The 17,348-nt window shown below is 50.5% G+C and overlaps 9 protein-coding genes across 9 annotated transcripts; 5 read left to right on the top strand and 4 right to left on the bottom strand.

Annotated features, from left to right (window-relative positions):
- Positions 1 to 1,170: 1,170 nt before the first annotated feature.
- On the bottom strand, positions 1,171 to 2,168 carry SNOG_04854 (hypothetical protein). Its single transcript, XM_001795215.1, has 2 exons — positions 2,032 to 2,168; positions 1,171 to 1,975 (listed from the first exon to the last, which is right to left on the bottom strand). Exons 1-2 carry the CDS (start codon positions 2,129 to 2,131, stop codon positions 1,335 to 1,337), a joined length of 741 nt encoding a protein of 246 aa, XP_001795267.1. The 5' UTR covers positions 2,132 to 2,168; the 3' UTR covers positions 1,171 to 1,334.
- A 659-nt stretch (positions 2,169 to 2,827) lies between these two features.
- Positions 2,828 to 3,945, top strand: SNOG_04853 (hypothetical protein; the record flags this gene model as incomplete). The annotated part of the gene is made up of 2 exons (XM_001795214.1): positions 2,828 to 2,861; positions 2,996 to 3,945. The coding sequence occupies 2 exons, from the start codon at positions 2,828 to 2,830 to the stop codon at positions 3,943 to 3,945; spliced, it is 984 nt and encodes a 327-aa protein (XP_001795266.1).
- Positions 3,946 to 4,290: 345 nt separating this feature from the next.
- On the top strand, positions 4,291 to 5,147 carry SNOG_04852 (hypothetical protein; the record flags this gene model as incomplete). Its single annotated transcript, XM_001795213.1, has 3 exons — positions 4,291 to 4,537; positions 4,601 to 4,981; positions 5,083 to 5,147. 3 exons carry the CDS (start codon positions 4,291 to 4,293, stop codon positions 5,145 to 5,147), a joined length of 693 nt encoding a protein of 230 aa, XP_001795265.1.
- Positions 5,148 to 5,531: 384 nt separating this feature from the next.
- On the top strand, positions 5,532 to 6,748 carry SNOG_04851 (hypothetical protein). The gene is made up of 4 exons (XM_001795212.1): positions 5,532 to 5,659; positions 5,707 to 5,872; positions 5,919 to 6,044; positions 6,094 to 6,748. The coding sequence occupies exons 1-4, from the start codon at positions 5,537 to 5,539 to the stop codon at positions 6,738 to 6,740; spliced, it is 1,062 nt and encodes a 353-aa protein (XP_001795264.1). The 5' UTR covers positions 5,532 to 5,536; the 3' UTR covers positions 6,741 to 6,748.
- Positions 6,749 to 7,398: 650 nt separating this feature from the next.
- On the bottom strand, positions 7,399 to 8,292 carry SNOG_04850 (hypothetical protein; the record flags this gene model as incomplete). Its single annotated transcript, XM_001795211.1, has 1 exon — positions 7,399 to 8,292. One exon carries the CDS (start codon positions 8,290 to 8,292, stop codon positions 7,399 to 7,401), a length of 894 nt encoding a protein of 297 aa, XP_001795263.1.
- Positions 8,293 to 8,534: 242 nt separating this feature from the next.
- SNOG_04849 (hypothetical protein) lies at positions 8,535 to 10,109 on the top strand (the record flags this gene model as incomplete). The annotated part of the gene is made up of 3 exons (XM_001795210.1): positions 8,535 to 8,828; positions 8,881 to 8,942; positions 8,999 to 10,109. The coding sequence occupies 3 exons, from the start codon at positions 8,535 to 8,537 to the stop codon at positions 10,059 to 10,061; spliced, it is 1,419 nt and encodes a 472-aa protein (XP_001795262.1). The 3' UTR covers positions 10,062 to 10,109.
- A 1,246-nt stretch (positions 10,110 to 11,355) lies between these two features.
- On the bottom strand, positions 11,356 to 12,270 carry SNOG_04848 (hypothetical protein; the record flags this gene model as incomplete). Its single annotated transcript, XM_001795209.1, has 1 exon — positions 11,356 to 12,270. The coding sequence occupies one exon, from the start codon at positions 12,268 to 12,270 to the stop codon at positions 11,356 to 11,358; it is 915 nt and encodes a 304-aa protein (XP_001795261.1).
- Positions 12,271 to 14,318: 2,048 nt separating this feature from the next.
- On the top strand, positions 14,319 to 15,898 carry SNOG_04847 (hypothetical protein; the record flags this gene model as incomplete). The annotated part of the gene is made up of 3 exons (XM_001795208.1): positions 14,319 to 14,604; positions 14,660 to 15,327; positions 15,359 to 15,898. 3 exons carry the CDS (start codon positions 14,319 to 14,321, stop codon positions 15,896 to 15,898), a joined length of 1,494 nt encoding a protein of 497 aa, XP_001795260.1.
- A 102-nt stretch (positions 15,899 to 16,000) lies between these two features.
- On the bottom strand, positions 16,001 to 17,092 carry SNOG_04846 (hypothetical protein). Its single transcript, XM_001795207.1, has 2 exons — positions 16,798 to 17,092; positions 16,001 to 16,722 (listed from the first exon to the last, which is right to left on the bottom strand). Exon 2 carries the CDS (start codon positions 16,638 to 16,640, stop codon positions 16,272 to 16,274), a length of 369 nt encoding a protein of 122 aa, XP_001795259.1. The 5' UTR covers positions 16,641 to 16,722; positions 16,798 to 17,092; the 3' UTR covers positions 16,001 to 16,271.
- Between the last annotated feature and the right edge of the window lie 256 nt (positions 17,093 to 17,348).

Below are 17,348 nucleotides of genomic sequence, written 5' to 3'. Positions count from 1 at the left end.
CCAGACTGGGCAGCGACGACCGGGGTACCCTTCCCCTGATTGGCACGTTGAGGAAATGTCTCATTCTCGAAAAGCCGTGGAATTTGTTGGCACGGCAAAGTAATACATCATGAGCGGTTATCACAGCCCGTCAATTTTGGCTCGTGATCGAGGAGCGCCGTTTGCATCGTCGCAGTTGGGGCGCGCGCGTTGGGCTGCAGGCGATAGAGCTGAGAAGGTTTGCTACGGCGTATCTCGACATCATACTGGGTCCCCTTGGTGCTGGGCGCATGGGCTAAATCGCTTGCGCTGGTGCCAGCAAACGTTGGACGAGTCAAACCGTCTCAGAGCGTTATGTCATGCCGGGACCCCGCGGCGACATTCGCGACACCAACGGGACGTGTATCGTTATCAGATGCGCCGTGCCTCTGCTTTTTCTGTCATCTCGCCGTGTATTTTGCACCATGTGTGCGTGACGCTTGTCGATTGGGCCGCATCTGTCAAGCGTCGCCATCGTCTTCAGTCTTCATCGAGCCGCGTCGCCGCCTTGCGCAGATTTCCAAGGTTTATCAAGATGGTTGCGGTCGCGCCAAGCGGCCACAACGCCCCGATCCACCCACTCGCCTCGCTTCCGCAAGCCACTGAAACCTGTGTCTCCTCAACACCATGCTGCTGATCCGTCGATGCAATTGGCGTCTTGCGACAATGTCATGTGACGTGAACCTCCTTGAGACGACAAACAACTGCATCCGACCTCCTGAACTGTCTGCACGTCGATGAACAACACAACAGCCGATGAGGAAGTCGCGGCCGACATCGCTCTTGCCACACGACATCTCGACGCTAGAGTCCGGCTGCGGTTGCCCTTCCGCGGTCCCGAGTCTTCCCACAGCCAGCGTCTGAGCTTCCGGTGAAAACTCCGCGCTACCAGAGCCAAGTTACTCATCCTCAAGGTACTTACCTGCACCCGGGACCCGGGACTGTATGCACATGATAATTCACAATTAGTCCGCCGCATCCGCTTTTCGCCATTCGCCATTCGCCATTCGCCATTCGCCATTCGCCATTCGCCATTCGCCATTCGCCATTCGCCATTCGCCATTCGCCATTCACTACGCGCAACCACGGCTTTGTTTTCGCGCCTCACTCTGTCCTCTTATGAACGCGCTAACTTGCTTGCAAGATGCCTTTGGTTCACTGCTTCTGATGTTCATGGTAGACTAAGCCAAACTAATGCAACGCCTAAATGCACCATGCCCGCAGACTTGCAAATTCAATCAAATTATACACTGTACCATTTCTTTGTCTGGTAGCTGTTCCCAATGTCAACAACTTGCTGCTTACAATCGGCTTTGTCATGCTGGTAATTTTGTCCGGACGCCCACGGCATTACCATCTCTCTCATCTACCTGCAAGTCATGCCTCAACGGCGACTTCATGTCTTCCATCCCCATTGCCTTGAACGGGCATCCTTCTCCCTCCCTCACTTCTGGCACCAACACATCTTCATCCTCGAACTCTTCCCCATCCCTCACATACCATTTCGCGAACAGATCATTCTGTATCCAGATAACCTTGCTCAGCGCCTTGACAAGCCCCACTTTCCTTTGCATGCTCATTCTAGGATGCTCTAGTATTGCCTCCGTCAACACATCTTGGATGAAACTCAGCGTCGCACCAATATGTATATATTCCACGCGCAGCGCTTGTGTGTTGTGCATCTTGCCCACACTATCCAAGTAACTCCAGAATTCCAATTGGGTGGGGTCGCTGCAGAGTTTCGTGAGGTACGCGCGTAGGAAGAGCTTGCGATGCTGGATGATGGGTGCAGATTCCGACAATGAGTCCGGTATGGGGAGCGACGATGCTGTTGTATGAGTGGTGAAGGCACGAGCCGTTATGTCGTATTGCAGAAGCTTTTTGTAGACAATATTTACGACCGCGGGTATCAGCGCTTGTATGTATTTTGCGCCGTGGGTCAGAGCCTCGATGTCGCCTACAGAATCATGTCAGTATTGACAGGGTTCAAAACGGCCTAGCGAATAAGCGTACGAGAACTGAAGTCGAGGAAGGAGTGTAGATATTCTATACGTGACTCTAAATCTATGTAGAGGTCTTTGCGATCGACGTGGTGCATTGGGCGACCATTCATGGCTACTATCTCGACGTGTGTGATCTGATTGGTGTAGTGTGTTTGACGAGCAGCTTGATGTGACTCCCAAGATGGATATATGTATATGGTATTATTTAATTCTTGTCTTGAACAGAGTATAGTGAATGGTAGGATTTTTCAGTCAGCGTCTGCTATCTAGATATATGCTACCGCGAATCGCAGGTTTCATCGAGAAAGGGTCGCGCGTTGTGGTGGTGTGGAGGGTCGTAAGATCCAATGGCGTGACCCTAGAGGTCGAACCACCAGACAGTCTCATGGGAAGGTCTGTGCCTAATATCGCACAAACTCGCAAGTGAAATGGTGGTAAGACTCCTATGAGCCGCAGGGATCTGGCTATATCTCCCTATGTTTGATCGAAAGAAGGACCGTTGTCAGGATCGCATCAAAATCTCTGATTACTAAACACGATGCAGTTCGCAAAAAATCGCGAGACATGAGCGCTAAAGCGTCTCGCCGGACGTAAAATCTATTCAAGCAACGAGGAATCTGTGTATCGAACAGAAGGATTTGTATTTCGAACATGTAAGGTCTTGTGAGGCGCCCCGATGAGACTCGTGTTCATGACTTGCCCCGCACAAGGTTCGTGGGGCCCAAATTCCATGTATTTGGCATGTCGCAGCTGTGCCACTGGTGCAAGTAAGCCTTGCCGCAAATGAGCTCCTGGTCACCATCACCATGACCACGCATCGAGACTTGTCGAGAATGAAATGTCAGTCAAGTCGGTGTTGCTCGCAGCGCCAATGGGCATGCTGCGTCATACCGCAGTGACTCCACTAGTTCCGTCTATGTTTGGCTAGGCAGGACTACGTCGGGAGCACTTCACATAAATGACTCCGGGTGCAGCAGCACGACTCCATCAAAACTATCAGAACTGCATAATCATGAGCATAACCAACGTCGCACTGATCGGCGGTACCGGTACCCTAGGCGCGCCCGTTCTCAAAGCGCTCAAAGCCTCCGAATTCAACGTCTTCGTCGTCAATCGCCTTGGTTCTAAATCGGTCTATCCACGCACCCAAGTCATCACCGTACCCGATGACCTCAACGTCGACGAAGTCGCACAGGCCCTCCAAGAGAAAAAGATTGACGCCTTGATCATCACCATTGCCGGTAGCCATGTGGAGTCACAGAAGAAGCTCATCGATGCCGCGTTCAAGGGCGGCGTGAAGCGAATTATGCCCGCAGAGTTTGGGAGTTGCGATTCGGCGGACGAGAAGACAAACGAGATTCTGCCGTTGATGAAGGGAAAGAAAGACGTGCGTGATTACCTGATGCGGATGCAGGAGAAAGAGCGTGAGGGTGCAGAGAAGCTGACGTGGACGAGCTTGGTCACGGGACATTTCTTCGACTATGGTCTGACTGGCGGCTTGTTGAAGTTCGATGTTCGAGCGCGCAAGGCGTATGTTCTCGACGGCGGTAACATCAAGTTCTCAGCGTCGAATCTAGACTTCATTGGAAAGGCTGTCCTCAAGATATTGGAGAAGCCGAAAGAGACGGAAAATAAGCTACTTTATGTTCACAGCAATCACGTCACGCAACTTGAGGTTCTTGATGTGCTAGAAAAGGTCACGGGCAACAGGTTTGAGAGGATTGCTCAAAATAGTGAGGAGGAGCTCCAGGTAGTGCGCCCAAAGATGCTCGATGGCGATGGCGAGGCAAGAGAAGAAGTCGTAGCAGTGTGGGGAGTTGTCGCCTCGGACTGGAAGGAGAAGGAAGGCTTCGCCAATTCACTGCTAGAGCTGAAGGAAGACGACCTGGAAGAGACCATCCGGAAAGTTGTAGCGCAGTTGTAGCTATCTTACATCAGGCCCTAGGCCAGTTTTCAGCCACCTTCACAACCTCAGCGATCGACAGAATAGCCAAGTTGCGGTTTAATGACGCATCACGTATTTCCGTATATGATAATAGTTTCGTGCTTCACTTCGTCCCTAGCCCGACCTGTTGTCGAAACCGTCACTCACCGTCAATGCCTGGCTATTGTGCCGCATCACAATAGTAATGATTCTTATTGTTGCTCAAGCAGCTGCCTATGCTGAAATACCTCGTCCGCATGTCAAACTCGGCTCTAAATCACCTCAATATTTGAGCAAGCACTTCTTGAGCTATCTAGAGCACAAATTCAAAACACATCAACCGCTATGGCTCCTCGCACCAAAGCTTCGCAGAAGTTCAACAACCTCGACCTTCTTCTCCAACACATTCGCAGTGTTATCGAAGGGCGTTACGTGCTCTATCAGGAGTGCGTCACCGCAATCACCCGCGCGGCAGAGCGTCGTCAGGACGCTTCTGCCTGGTTTGAGCAGCTCGAGCAGCTGGTGATCGGTATAGACACAGTCGCGTTCAGTCATGCTGGCTTGGTCTTCCTCCTTCGGGAGTTGATGAGAGGTGAAGGTGATTTTGCGTTTGCTTGGAATTGACTTATTTGTGCATTGGACTCACTGCAAACAGCTCCGACAGCAAATGAGATGCCACCTCCTCCACTTCCTCTCCGCACCACCTCATTCCGCAAGAACCAACTGTCCACGACGATGCCGCCCCAATGCTACGCGCTCCCATCCTCGAAGGCACCAACTCCCACATCCCCTCCCACATCCCCTCTCACAAACTCCTCCAACGACCCTATCTTCTTCACCGACCCTCGCTTCAAATTTGAAGTCAACAACCTCTGGGAAAACCCGGCAGGCAGCAACATCAACTTCACGGGCTCAAGCGCTATTGGCTTTAACGACAACTCCAGCTATAATACGCCAAATGACTTCATCCCGCGCTACATCCCCGCCGACGACGATATGCAGGTCTACAAGCAGCATTGTCAGCGCTCTGCTGAGAGTAAGTCGGACCTGCTTGACAAGAAGTGGCGGCATCAACTAGAGCTGCTTCTTAAAGAGTAAGGTGCACTTGAGTACCTTCGGGTACTGCTGTGGGTGAAGGACAAGAGACTGTGATGGGACCTTTTCGCGACAAGGATGGACTGCGGGATGTAGCGCGCCAATGATACTACAGCATGCTACTGCTGTCTGCGCTGACGTGAGATACGGTGGCATTGTCTTCAACGAGCAGGGAAATACCAAGGATGGACTGCGGGATGTAGCGCGCCAATGATACTACAGCATGCTACTGCTGTCTGCGCTGACGTGAGATACGGTGGCATTGTCTTCAACGAGCAGGGAAATACCAAGCAGTGACAAGCTCCTCCAAGCTTTGCATCTACCTGCCTGTCCGAGTATAGCTCGCTGCGGGTCGTCTTACGTTTAAGGAAATGATGGGCATGACGCGACTTCCACGTGCACCACTAGCTTCTTGTAGACACAAGATCGATAGCATAATCTATAAAGTTCGAGCTATTGTCTAAACTGTCGTACTTATCTGCTCCGGAATTTGACGATGAAGGTCCTCGTATCGCTCTGCACTTTTTTGGCCTTCGGGGTGTCGACTCCATCTCCGATTCAGAGGCAGGACAAGAGAGCTGCTACACCGGCTTATACTTCCTACACCATTGACCAGCCGGTACGTAGGTGGTTATCGTTCATTTGTTGTTGCTGAGACGGCTACAGATTGACCACTTTCCCGAGTCCGACCGTTATGTGCCACACACGAATGATACTTTCAAGCAGCGATATGTTTTCGACTCTTCATACTACAAGCCGGGAGGTCCGGTCTTCTTGTACATTGGAGGAGAGACCAGCGTGGAAAGTCGATTTTCGAACTTGCAAACTGGGAGTGAGTACTCCACATCAAGTTTGGTTATTTGAACTGATCATCGCAGTCATCCAGATCTTGATGGAGAAGTTCAACGGGATTGGTGTCATCCTGGAGAATCGCTATTATGGCAAAAGCTATCCTTACAAAACCAGTACGACTGATGAGTTGAGGTTCCTGACGACTGAGCAAAGTGAGGACCACGAACGTTGACATTTGTGGCACATCCTGACGTATGACAGCCATCGCCGACAACGCCTATTTCAGACAGCATGCAACTTTCCCCGGGGTCAATGAGAGCCTCAGCGGACCTGATGTACCCTGGATCATGTACGGTGGTTCGCTCGCCGGCGCACACACTGCGTTCACTATGAAGACATACAACTCGATATTCGCTGGCGGAATCGGCAGCAGCGCCACGACGCAAGCTCTACTGAACTATCCCCAATGGTATTCGCCCATAATCCAGTATGGCCCGGCAGATTGTATCTCCAGGATCGTGAATATCATTGACAAGATTGATGCACTCATCTCATCGAACAGCACGGAAGGTATCCAGCAACTAAAAGAGGTCTTCGGACTCGGTGCCTTAGAAGACTTACGCGACTTTGCCATGACCATCGCATTTCCGATAGGTGGCCCAATGAACTATCCAACGAATACGTGGCAAGAGCTAAATTGGAATCCACAGTACGGCTCACAGGACTTTTGGCACTTCTGCTCAAACGTCACGAATCTCAATCCACCAAATAATGTCAGCAGTGTCGATACTGCGTTGACAAAGTACTCTAGTGGTGAAGCTTGGGCTAGGTCTGGGTGGATACGCAGACTACATCAAGAAGACACTTTTACCAAACTGCGAGAGCGGCAGAATCGACAGTACAGATGAAGGCTGCTTCGGAACACAAAATCAGACCTACTACGCCGACATTGCAAATGGCGCAGCTCGATCATATCTCTACTCTACATGCTTGGAATCTGGTGGCTACCAGACTGCCCCCGAAGCCGGACCTTCACTCCTCTCTCGAGTCGTGACCAATTCTTACACGCAACAATGGTGCACATGGGCCTTCCCCGCTGGTCAGCACAACAGAATACCTGCTAGCCCAGAGCTAGACTATTACAATAAGTACGGTGGGTGGAATATACAAGCGCCCAACCTTGCCTTGATCGACGGAAGCACGGATGTTTGGCTGGATTTGTGCTATCACTCAAATCTTGCGCCCAAGCCGAGGATCAGTAGTGACAAGTACCCGAGCTATCTGATTGCGAGTGGTGGACATCATTGGGATAGTTATGGGATCAAAAATGTTACTGCCGAGCCAGATTATATTAGGGAGGCGCATCTGTGGGAGGAGAGGACTGTGGGTAGATTTCTGAAGTTTTGGGCGGAGAGAAAATGTTGAGAAGCAGCTTTCTTATCATGATGCTTTGTACTCGCGCACGCTGGAGAAGCACGTAAGTGGTGCAGTGCCAAATATAATCATTTGTTCATGGTACAGGTCACTAGACGCCACGAGCACACTGCAAGCGTAAGCTACAGGTCCTCAAAGCTCTTCAATGTTCTCGATTCGGCGGTCCTTGTCCAGCTCGACCCTGACCATCCGGCCCTTCTCGGGAAACAGGCCTTCGCGCAGCTTGTCGAGATAAATTTCGTAACTCGGCATGTATCCATCAATGAAAGTGCGAACTTGCTCGTCCGACATGCCAGAGCCTTTTGTCTCGATCATCTTGTGTTCTTGCTGTAATCGCCAGTTGTAAACATTTCTCAAATCTGTGGTGTCGATGTGAATGAAGAAGTCAAAGTGTTGTGGTCCCATAAACGTGTTGCAGTAGCGCTTGAGGTTATTGTTAACCTCTAGCAAGTGTTTGAGCTGGTGTTGCGCCGGGGTGTTGATTGGCAATTTTCCTTCTTGAGCCAGCTTGTATTTCTCCTCGATCACAGCATCAGTCAAAGGTTGAAAGCCAACGCACCAACCTTCGAACACTACGACGTCGGGCTTTTGCGAGATAGTTGGCCAATCTGACTCCGGAGCTCGATCACCTTCCCCATTGAACCTGCTCTTGTCGAAGCTTGGAATTTTCAGCTCGCCTTTGCCGTCATAATTTCGAAGCTCGCGGAAGAAATCTGCGGCCAATTGTTCTTCGTGCGTACCAGGCTGGCCCCTCGTTCGATACAATTTGTTCTCGGGATCCTGGTCCCGCTGTGCGATCAAATCGTCGTGCTTTTTGTACACGTCATCCAACGAGATTGTGATAGTTTTGAGTTCCTGCTGTATTTCAAGCATATCCACGATTCTCGATGCCCATGTTGACTTCCCGGATCCTTGAAGACCACTGATACCAATTATGATGGGTCTTGACGACTGCTCGCGTTGACTCCTAATTTTCGGAAGGAGGATGTCCAGCACTTGGCGCACATTCGCATAGAGGTCGATCATCTTGACCGGACAAACTTTTACGGCAAGGCGATACGAACGGAGGAAGAAAAGCAGAGAAATGTTGTGATGTGGTCGTCGGCTTTCCACCCGCAGCTGCGACACAGCCACTGACGCTAAGTTGGAAGTTAGCGGGGAACTGTGGGCCTTCCTTATCAACCTCTGAAATTCTCCTTGGTCACTCCACCAGCATCTCTACAATTTTCAACAAGTCAAACTTGCATATGTGCATGTTTTGGGAGGAGATGCCAACAAAATGTAAGCAGAGAGAACGCATTCTCGCATCAGGCGGCTCTGATGTGCCCTCGCTGCCTCTTGGAGCTGTGCGCGGCATATTGTGTTTCCGGTGTTTTGAACCTTCTGAAAACATATTGAAGTGCGCAGGATGTAGACGCGCAGGATACTGTTCGAAAGAGTGTCAGAAACTAGACTGGACAGCAGTACACAAGAAGCAATGCAAGATATTGCAACGCATCAATGAGGAAGATCTGAAGGACTACTGCGAGTCGCGAAAATGGGCGGACTATAGTCGCTGTCTGGTAATTACACTCTCACAGCCTGGCGAGCCCATGAACTAAAAGATACATACAGATTAAATATGGACACCTTGTTCAAGAATTGACGGAACTGAGAGAGACGGTCTTCATCATCCAGTTCGTTGAGCTCAGAAGCACTCACACCTAAAGGCTGTAGACTAATATGCCATCAGAGCTCAGCCATATTGCTCTAAATGCTTTCGCAGTGGTAACCAACTGATGAGCAAAGGCATTGCCCTGAAAGCATGCATTGACTGCCATCTTTTGCATCATTGCTCCGAATGTTTCAGCCCCCATTCGAAGACTGTATGCGCCAGCTTCCAGACCCAGAACAAGATCGAGCAGTTTCGACATCGATATTTCGAAGATACCGGAAAAGCTTCTGTTATAGCCTGTACCGCCACGCCACGTTCAGCCTTCAAACCTTTGGCACAGTGCGATGGGTGGTATGACTACTTCGTCAACGTTTCGGATAAAGCCTTTATCAAAGGCCATATAGAGCCTGACTTTAGCGGCATCACACCTTCGGCTGTCAAACAAGGCGCAGATAAACAGGAATTTGAAGAGAGTAGACGCATGTTCCTTTTACTAGGAACAGATACTCTGACCATGCCGCTCACCGTAGCTGCGGCGCTCGAAGACCTACAATTGGTAGCTACGCCTGTCCTGAAGGTCCATTTATTAGGCGCAACTGGACGTGAATTTCTGGCAATGTCTGCCTTTGAGGAACTTTTTCACCTCATTCCAAGTCTCAATATCTTGGACATCGCCGCAGTTGGACCATCTTCGCAGCTGTTTGGTCAAGGCCCCGAAGGTTACGCGCCAAAGGTCGACCTCCCATGCTGCGAAGCATGCCAATCACAAGGGCGAAAGCGGCCTCTCTCTGCGTACAAAGGTCTTTACCACGTCTTCGCAAAATCGTCCTTCTACGAAAAGCCAGATTTGATCGTAGCCTTCAACAGCGGCTGTGTCGATGGTGACGATGCAGATTCGGACTGGGACAAAACAATTCGACTCGTTGTCGAAAGCAATGTCCCTGCGCTCTTTACCACATATAATCCGCGAGAATCGAGGCATGAGCAAGTGAAGATGAAAAGCCTTGGTGCAAAATTCATCGTAAAGCCAGAGATGAACAAATGGAGGAGTTTGGTGCCGATGCCTGAGTTCTTGGACGCAGAGCATGAGATGTGGTCGAACAGCTACAATAGGTATATAGTAAAGGGTAAGCAAAAGTAGGAAAAGAGACTCGCGTCACATGTGTTCATTGGATCACCTAGAATAGTCTAAACAGGGCAGCATCAGCCAGACTGTCAGCCATCGAGGTCATTCCGAGTAACACAGAGAAAGTCGATAGATATACAATTGAAATTCATCTCTTCTTATTAACACCCTTGTGGTCTATCAGTTTTTGATTTTCGTTGCCGCATGCGTTAGTCAAATGTGTCTCGCCTCGAGCCTAAAAATACCAGCAGACTATTTTCAGGTCCCAGATCCTGACTCGACACCATGCAAATAACATTCGGGCAATGCCAAAATGTGCCGAATGACGGCTTGGATGGATGGATCTGTTCGAGAAGAGGGCAGACAAGCATTTTAACTGATTGCAACCAAGTCTAGTAGGGCCCCATACTTGTTTCCCTTGAAGACACAAAACAAGCATGCGGCATACTGACACCCATAGCAAATCGAAAGGCTCTCAGAAGGAGGAATCCTAAAGTTGACGATATTAAACCATCGCACCACGAAGGATGAAGCAGCCGTTCCTATGTGATCAGCTTACCCGCAGTCCTTGCGCACGTCAAAATCCCTTCCACGAATCGTCAACAGAACCACGTCGCTACCAGATTTCGCACCCGTAGCGCCGCCGTTGCAATCTAACTAGCTGCCACGACAGGCATGTAGACGCGCATCTGTCGATGACCGCGGCAGTTCCACGGTTCTGTGTGTACTGATTTTTCCTCCTCTTACGCGATGGTACCGTGCTAGATCGGAGGCGACGGGTAGTTGGCGGTCAGTGGCAAGTTCATACGGAAGGCGAAATGATGGAAGGCTCCACCATAGGCAAGGAATGTTCTGGTAAATAGAAAAATAATGTTATTGCATCTGGTTCAACAGACACGAGATTTTGAAAGGTACGTAAGGCATTGAGGACAGAAGGTGCGGATGATGCGCGAGTCATGCCCGACCACAACTATTGTACTGGTACCAGTAGTTCACAGCTCTTGCCCGAGGCATACTGCTCCTTCTGATTTTACACTCTGGCGTTCGTTTGTACATCTTTTCATTGGGACAGAGAATGTGAATTGGGTAAAACGGCTAGCTTCAAATAACCGCAACCTGAGGTGTGTTCTCCTCCGAACTCTTTAGCTTAGCCAGACGTTCTGGTGTCATCTGATACACATCCGGTAGTTCAGTCGAACTCCATGGATCTCCATGCATCAGTTTGACTAATCCAGGCGCTGCAGTGAAGATACGTGCCATACCACTGTTTGCTGTCAGCACCGTCACACCGCATCAGGTAATAATTGACTCACTGTCCATGATGTCCAGCACATATCCACTGTCCTGGCTTGCCTGGCAGCTCACCAACAAACGGCACGCCATCAGCGCTCAAACCGATGATACCACTCCAGCTATACTGAAAGCCTTCCCCGGGCCCGTATTCAGCCTTTTCTTCACTGAGCAACTCGCTTTCAACGAACGATCGTGCCTCTTTCGTAACCGATTCGAGATTCGCAAGGCTATCGTCGACGCAACGCTCAGAGCTTTGCTTAGCCCATTCGTCCAGCTTTTTTTGCCCTGGATTTGAACCACCAAACATGATGTTGCCGTCTGAAGTACAGCGCGAGTTGATACTAAAGAAACCTCCGTTGGGTAGCAGCACGCCGTACGAGTTTTGCAGAGCTTCTGAGCCACACAGCGAGCGCGGGGGCACAAATTGATCACATATGTGTGGTTTCGGTGTGATTATCCCTTGCAGTGAAGGCTCTAGCGCGGCACTGTACCCGTTCGTAGCATGGACGACTGTGTCGCATGCAATATCTCCACGTTCTGTATGGACAGTCCACTTTCGTGAACCGGTCTCGCTCTTGGAAACTGTCTTTACCATCGTATGCGTTTGCAGATTTGTGCCCTTCTCGATATTGTCTCGCATTATGTGTGCTGTGAGCTTCCAGGGCTGCAACGTAGACGCCTTCCACGCGTAGCACGCTTTGGCAGATTTGATCTTTGATAATCTAGCCGCTTCTTTGGGATCGTTTGTGACCTTGATATGGTCTGTCTTCCCGCCAGCTCTTTGGTATCTCTCAAACATCTCTTTTAGGGCTTTGGCGACCTCTTCATCCACGGGTACATCAAGTGTGTCACCGACCCACAGATCACAATCCACCTTATTCTCCTCCACATATGCTACCAATCTCTTCCATGTAGCCGCCTCGTTATCCATAATTTTGACAGCTTGCTCTTGTCCAAAGGCTTTCTCGAACTTCGCAAAATGTCGCCATTGGTCCGGTTTACAATGGCCTGCATTACGGCCTGTGGCTCCAGAGCAGAATTCGCGAGCTTCAAGCACGACCACGCTCTTCGAAGGCCAAGTCGCAAGATGGTGTTTAGCCACAAGAGTCCCGCTGATCCCTGACCCGACGATGACTGTATCTACCTCGCTCGGTATATCTATAGTCGTGCGATGGTTCAGTAGCGGACTGCATCGGACTTGCTGCAACCAGTATGACAGTGACTGTCCGTATCTTCTCGGGAATCCGGTCCTTGTCCCTTTGGGTGGCGTGGAAGCGTATTCTTCCACGTTCAAAGTAGCACTGACTACCTCCGGCAATATCACAGTTGCTGCACCACCCACTGTTGAGTTTGTGCCGTCCGCCGACTTCATTCTAGCTGAGCTGAAATATGCTCGTGGCGGCGCCAGAAGGATGAGTCTTGAGTATAGCTTTCTTAGCACCGCTAGCAGACGCGAAACCTGACAGAACAGGTCGCAAATTAAGAGATCGGTTGATTTAGTTGATATAGTTGATTCAAGTCGTGGGTCTGGGTCAATGAAGATGCGTGTAAGGTTGCAGGTGCTCTTTGCCGGCGCGATATTTCCGGGGCACACCTTTCGTAAATAATCTAGAGTCACAATTGTCGACCCCCACTTCCGCCACGTTGCAACACCTCTTGCTATACTCGGGCCCGGGCCCGAATACACCACAGCACCATTTTGTAATAGGTTGTCCCTGAGATACTTGGCGATCGACGCTTGCGCGTATACATTCTCAAGCAACACAAAGCTGACCCTTTAGCTAACGTTAAATGCCATTTCTAGATCGATCTATTGACTTGGTTGGCTATGATAAACCTATATGCCGAATGCTTACAGCGATTGTAGCGATATGTCTTTGTCTGTAACTTATGTACTTGGAAACTTTTCATTGAGGTGCACGCCAGCTTGAGCAGATTAGTTCGATTTTGTTTGGCCCTACTCAATTGAAAAGCTACTTGCATTAGGTGAGATATTATTTCATGTCTATTCCATTCGTTGTTTGAACGCATTTGTCAAGATGGATTTCATCCATACAGCGGAGAGCTGCACATTGTCACTACGCTTGTGGCTTTTCCATATCGACGTATTACTGCATGAACCGGGCCTTTGATGACTACGGAGAGCGAGGGAATGACATAATGACTCAGTGCATTCAGCGAAAAATCCTAGATGATATAAGAGACGGTGTAACGACGCTACAAGTCTAGCCTGGCAGCATCTTTCCACGAGGGAACGATCTCATCATTTACGGGAGATATTCATAAAGGAAAACTATGATTGATCTTGGAACTTCTGTTAGTTCATTGCGTAGAACCGCAGGTTGAAGGAGTCTGAACGTGCTGCACTACCATAACGCAGTAGTCGCAGGTGTGTTGAACCACCTACACCTCGACTACTTCACCCACTACAACAACGAAACATACTCCGGTGTAGGTTTCATAGCTTACCACGAGTCATTACATACAGGGCCCTCCCTCTCACACTATTCACAAAACCCAACCCTTACTCGCATTCCCAGCACGCAATGATGTTATCCGGCTACATGCAGCCGCCGATCCTTACCCGTTCCTGCACGCGACATCTCGCGTCAACCCAGCATACTATCACGACATCGAACTTGAGAAACGCCCATGATACCCCACACATGCACGCCACGCCAATGACGCCGCGAGCTTGTGTCGTCACTAAGCTTGCATGGCTTTTCTGGGACGAGCACCAAGGGCTTGGTACATCGGAACGTGGGCAGGGACGCTGTTGGGAAGGGTATGGCGGGTTGGCGGGTGGGTTTGGGCGAATGGGATGGTGTGATGGCTTCGGTACTTGAGAGAGAAGACTGACTGAGGAGAGATTGCCTGGTAGGTGGTATGCTCGCTTGTGCAAATGTTTAAAGAGGTCGTGCGAGTTTGCATTTTCTGTTTGCACGTTGTCTAATCGTCGCAACTACTTGTACTTTCGCCATGCCGTCGCTCGACAAGGACATCGAGACGGTTCAGCCTTCGCCTCCGGTTTCTGCGTCGTCGTCTCATCTGGACGATGCATATGAGGCGTACAAGAATAACCGCGACATTGAAGTCGACCCGGCCGAGGCGAAGAAGACGCTACGCAAGATAGACAAGCGCATCGTTCCTATTCTCTTCTTCATCTACTTGCTCCAATATCTTGACAAGAACGGAATCAACTATGCTTCTGCATACGGCTTCATTGAAGGCACGAATTTGGGCAAGAATGGATATTCGTGGCTCGGTTCGTAAACACTTTACTATCATTCCAATGTAAATAATTCGCTGACATGTTCCAGGAAGTATTTTCTACTTCGGATATCTCGTCGGTCAATATCCAGCCGGCTACCTTCTCCAGCGTCTGCCCATCGCCAAATTCCTCGGCTACTGCACAATCGGCTGGGGCGTGATTCTCATGACCACACCTGCGTGCACGAATTTTGCAGGCACAGCCGCAAACCGCTTCCTCCTAGGGCTTCTCGAGTCTACCGTGAACCCAGGCTTCGTGCTGATCATGAGTATGTGGTATACATCCGCCGAACAACCATTACGGCTCGAGGCATACTACTGCACGAACGGAATCGCAACCATGTTTGGTGGCTTGATTGGCTATGCAGTCGGACATATCACGACCGGCCTGCCGCGCTGGATGTACGTCTTCATCATCTTCGGCACCTTCTCCACATTCATGGGTATCATCACTTTACTATTCCTTCCGGACCTGCCTACCACGGCCCCATTCCTAAGTGAACGGGAACGCGTAGTCGCCGTCGAGAGAGTCGCAGCCAATCGCCAGGGCGTGAAGAACAGGCACTTCAAATCCTACCAAGCCTGGCAGACGCTTAAGGATCCCAAGACGTGGCTGTTATTCATCATGGCGACAGGCGCTCAGATCCCCAACTCCGCGCTGACTTCCTTCTCCTCCATCATCATCAAGTCCTTTGGCGTCGACACGCTCGGAAACGCAGTATCTGCAAATCCCCGGTGGCGCCGTGCAGTTCCTCTCGCTACTCGCCGGTGGCTTCATATGCACTCACTGGCCCAATAGCCGGTGCATAACCATGACCGTGGCAAACCTAATCTGCATTGTTGGCGCATCCATGCTCGTCGCACTGCCTCACACGGCGAAATGGGGCCGCCTGATCGGTCTCTGGCTGTGCTACTTCCAGGGTCTTGGGTTTTCCATCTCGCTCACAATTGTGTCTTCCAACATTGCGGGAACCACTAAGAAGCAACTCACGTCCGCCGCCTTGTTCACAGGGTATTGTGTAGGCAACATCATTGGACCTCAAACGTTCAAGGACAGTGAGAAGCCCGGCTACGAGAGCGCGTACATTGCCATGTTGATCGGATACTCGATCAAATTGGCGGCCGTGTTGGTCTTGTTTGCGTACATGTGGAGTGTAAACAAGAAGCGGGACGCAGAGGCTGCGGGTGGCGTCGTGGGGTTGACGGAAGAAGAGGAGAGAGAGGCAGTCGAGAAGGGCATGTTGGATGTGACGGAGATTGATAACAAGGGTTTCAGGTACATTCTGTAGGCGTGACATGGTGCCAATACTGCAGAGATGTCGATAAAGTATGAGACGCGTGAGAATTTGGTCAAATGAACTTCAAGACTGTACATTGATCGGAACCTCAAATCAGTATATAAAGTGAGTGACATTATACAGTTACTCTGATCTAACTCAGGTTCTAGCGTTTCTATCGTGTAAGGCGTATCTAGCATCTAGTGCTCGTGAGCGTGGGTATAGCAAACGCCTAGCCCATGCCTTTTGTAAACGCCTTGAAAAATTGACTTTTTGTGATGACCCGAGGAAAACGCTCAAAATGCGAGAATGTACAGAAGTGGAGATGCAGAAACTAGGGCTGCGGTGGATAGGTAGTGGTGGAGTCGAGTGTCGAGGTCGCAGTTCACATCTTGGCCTCCCTCAGGATTGGACTCTGCTGCTGCAGTTGTAGCAGTTCTCTTTGTTCCTGGAAGACCTGTCTCGCCTTCTCCAGCACCATTTCGAAACCCTCCTTGCCCTTGGCGGCGTTCTGCTGGAACCGCTCAACAGTGAACTGCTCAATGCTGTTCTTGATCTTCTGCCAGCCTCCGCACAGGGCTGTTACCTCGGCTCTTTGTGTGAAGGTTGTGCTGGGTGCGGTAGCCGAGGAAGAAGCAGTGGGTTGGTATATGCATGTCTCGCGAACGTTGATGAGGTCGGACATGGTCATGTTCATGGAGCAGAGGGTGAGCTTCTTGGCGACTGGGTCGACGTACGAGGTCTCATAGACCATGGGACAGATCTTGGGCGCCGAGGATCGAGGTGACCCATTTCGGCGCGCTTTGCCGGCATGTGATGAGGCGTTCTGATCGCAGCTACTGGTGGGTTAGCAAGGCTCTCATGATGGTCGCGATGATGTGAGGGGCATCGCGTGGGAGGGAGTGGCTTACAATGCCCGTGGCCGGATCTACCGTCCGACTCAGCGTGTCGACGGCGATTACGTGTGGCGTCTTCTCGTTCCAGGGCCCATATTTGCGCCAGTTGCTCGTCGAGACTTCTTCCCAGGAGTAGTCAAAGTCGACTGTCTGCTGGAAGTATTTCATTTTGCTCGTGTGCCGGTGTCGCGTTTGTCGTCCTGGTGAGGGAGTTTTTTATTTTGTTTGTGTGCGTCGCTATCGACCAACTATCTATGGCGGGGTGATAGGACTCGCGGCTTATCGATGGTGGAGTGCAGCCGTTGGTGTGGGCGGTGTGCGTGGGTGATGAGTTGTCTCGGTGCAGGGGAGTTTTGCTCGTGAAAATGTCGGTAAAGGCAAAAAGGAAGCGCGGGCCAGGGTTAAATCTAGTCAAATCTAGTTCCGAGCCTGCAACGGCCGATCGGGGAAGTGCGGGTCGTTCAACGCTTATCAATTCCCTGCAATCGCAATATACTGCCTTTGGGGCGAGTGCAATGCTTCGTCGACGAAAATGACAGATCAAACGACAATTGAGGATGGAGGGA

Source organism: Parastagonospora nodorum (genome assembly GCF_000146915.1).
Source record: "Parastagonospora nodorum SN15 chromosome Unknown scaffold_7, whole genome shotgun sequence".
Classification (NCBI taxonomy): Eukaryota; Fungi; Ascomycota; class Dothideomycetes; order Pleosporales; family Phaeosphaeriaceae; genus Parastagonospora; species Parastagonospora nodorum.
This window is presented reverse-complemented; position numbering and strand designations above follow the sequence as displayed.

Coding starts and splice junctions, on each gene's coding strand:
- SNOG_04854 (XM_001795215.1), bottom strand. CDS start 2,131: ATGAATGGTCGCCCAATGCACCACGTCGATCGCAAAGACCTCTACATA. Junction 1,976..2,031: donor CTTCCTCGACTTCAGTTCTC/GTACGCTTATTC, acceptor ATGATTCTGTAG/GCGACATCGAGGCTCTGACC.
- SNOG_04851 (XM_001795212.1), top strand. CDS start 5,537: ATGAAGGTCCTCGTATCGCTCTGCACTTTTTTGGCCTTCGGGGTGTCG. Junction 5,873..5,918: donor TTCGAACTTGCAAACTGGGA/GTGAGTACTCCA, acceptor TGATCATCGCAG/TCATCCAGATCTTGATGGAG. Junction 6,045..6,093: donor GTTCCTGACGACTGAGCAAA/GTGAGGACCACG, acceptor GACGTATGACAG/CCATCGCCGACAACGCCTAT.
- SNOG_04846 (XM_001795207.1), bottom strand. CDS start 16,640: ATGGTCTATGAGACCTCGTACGTCGACCCAGTCGCCAAGAAGCTCACC.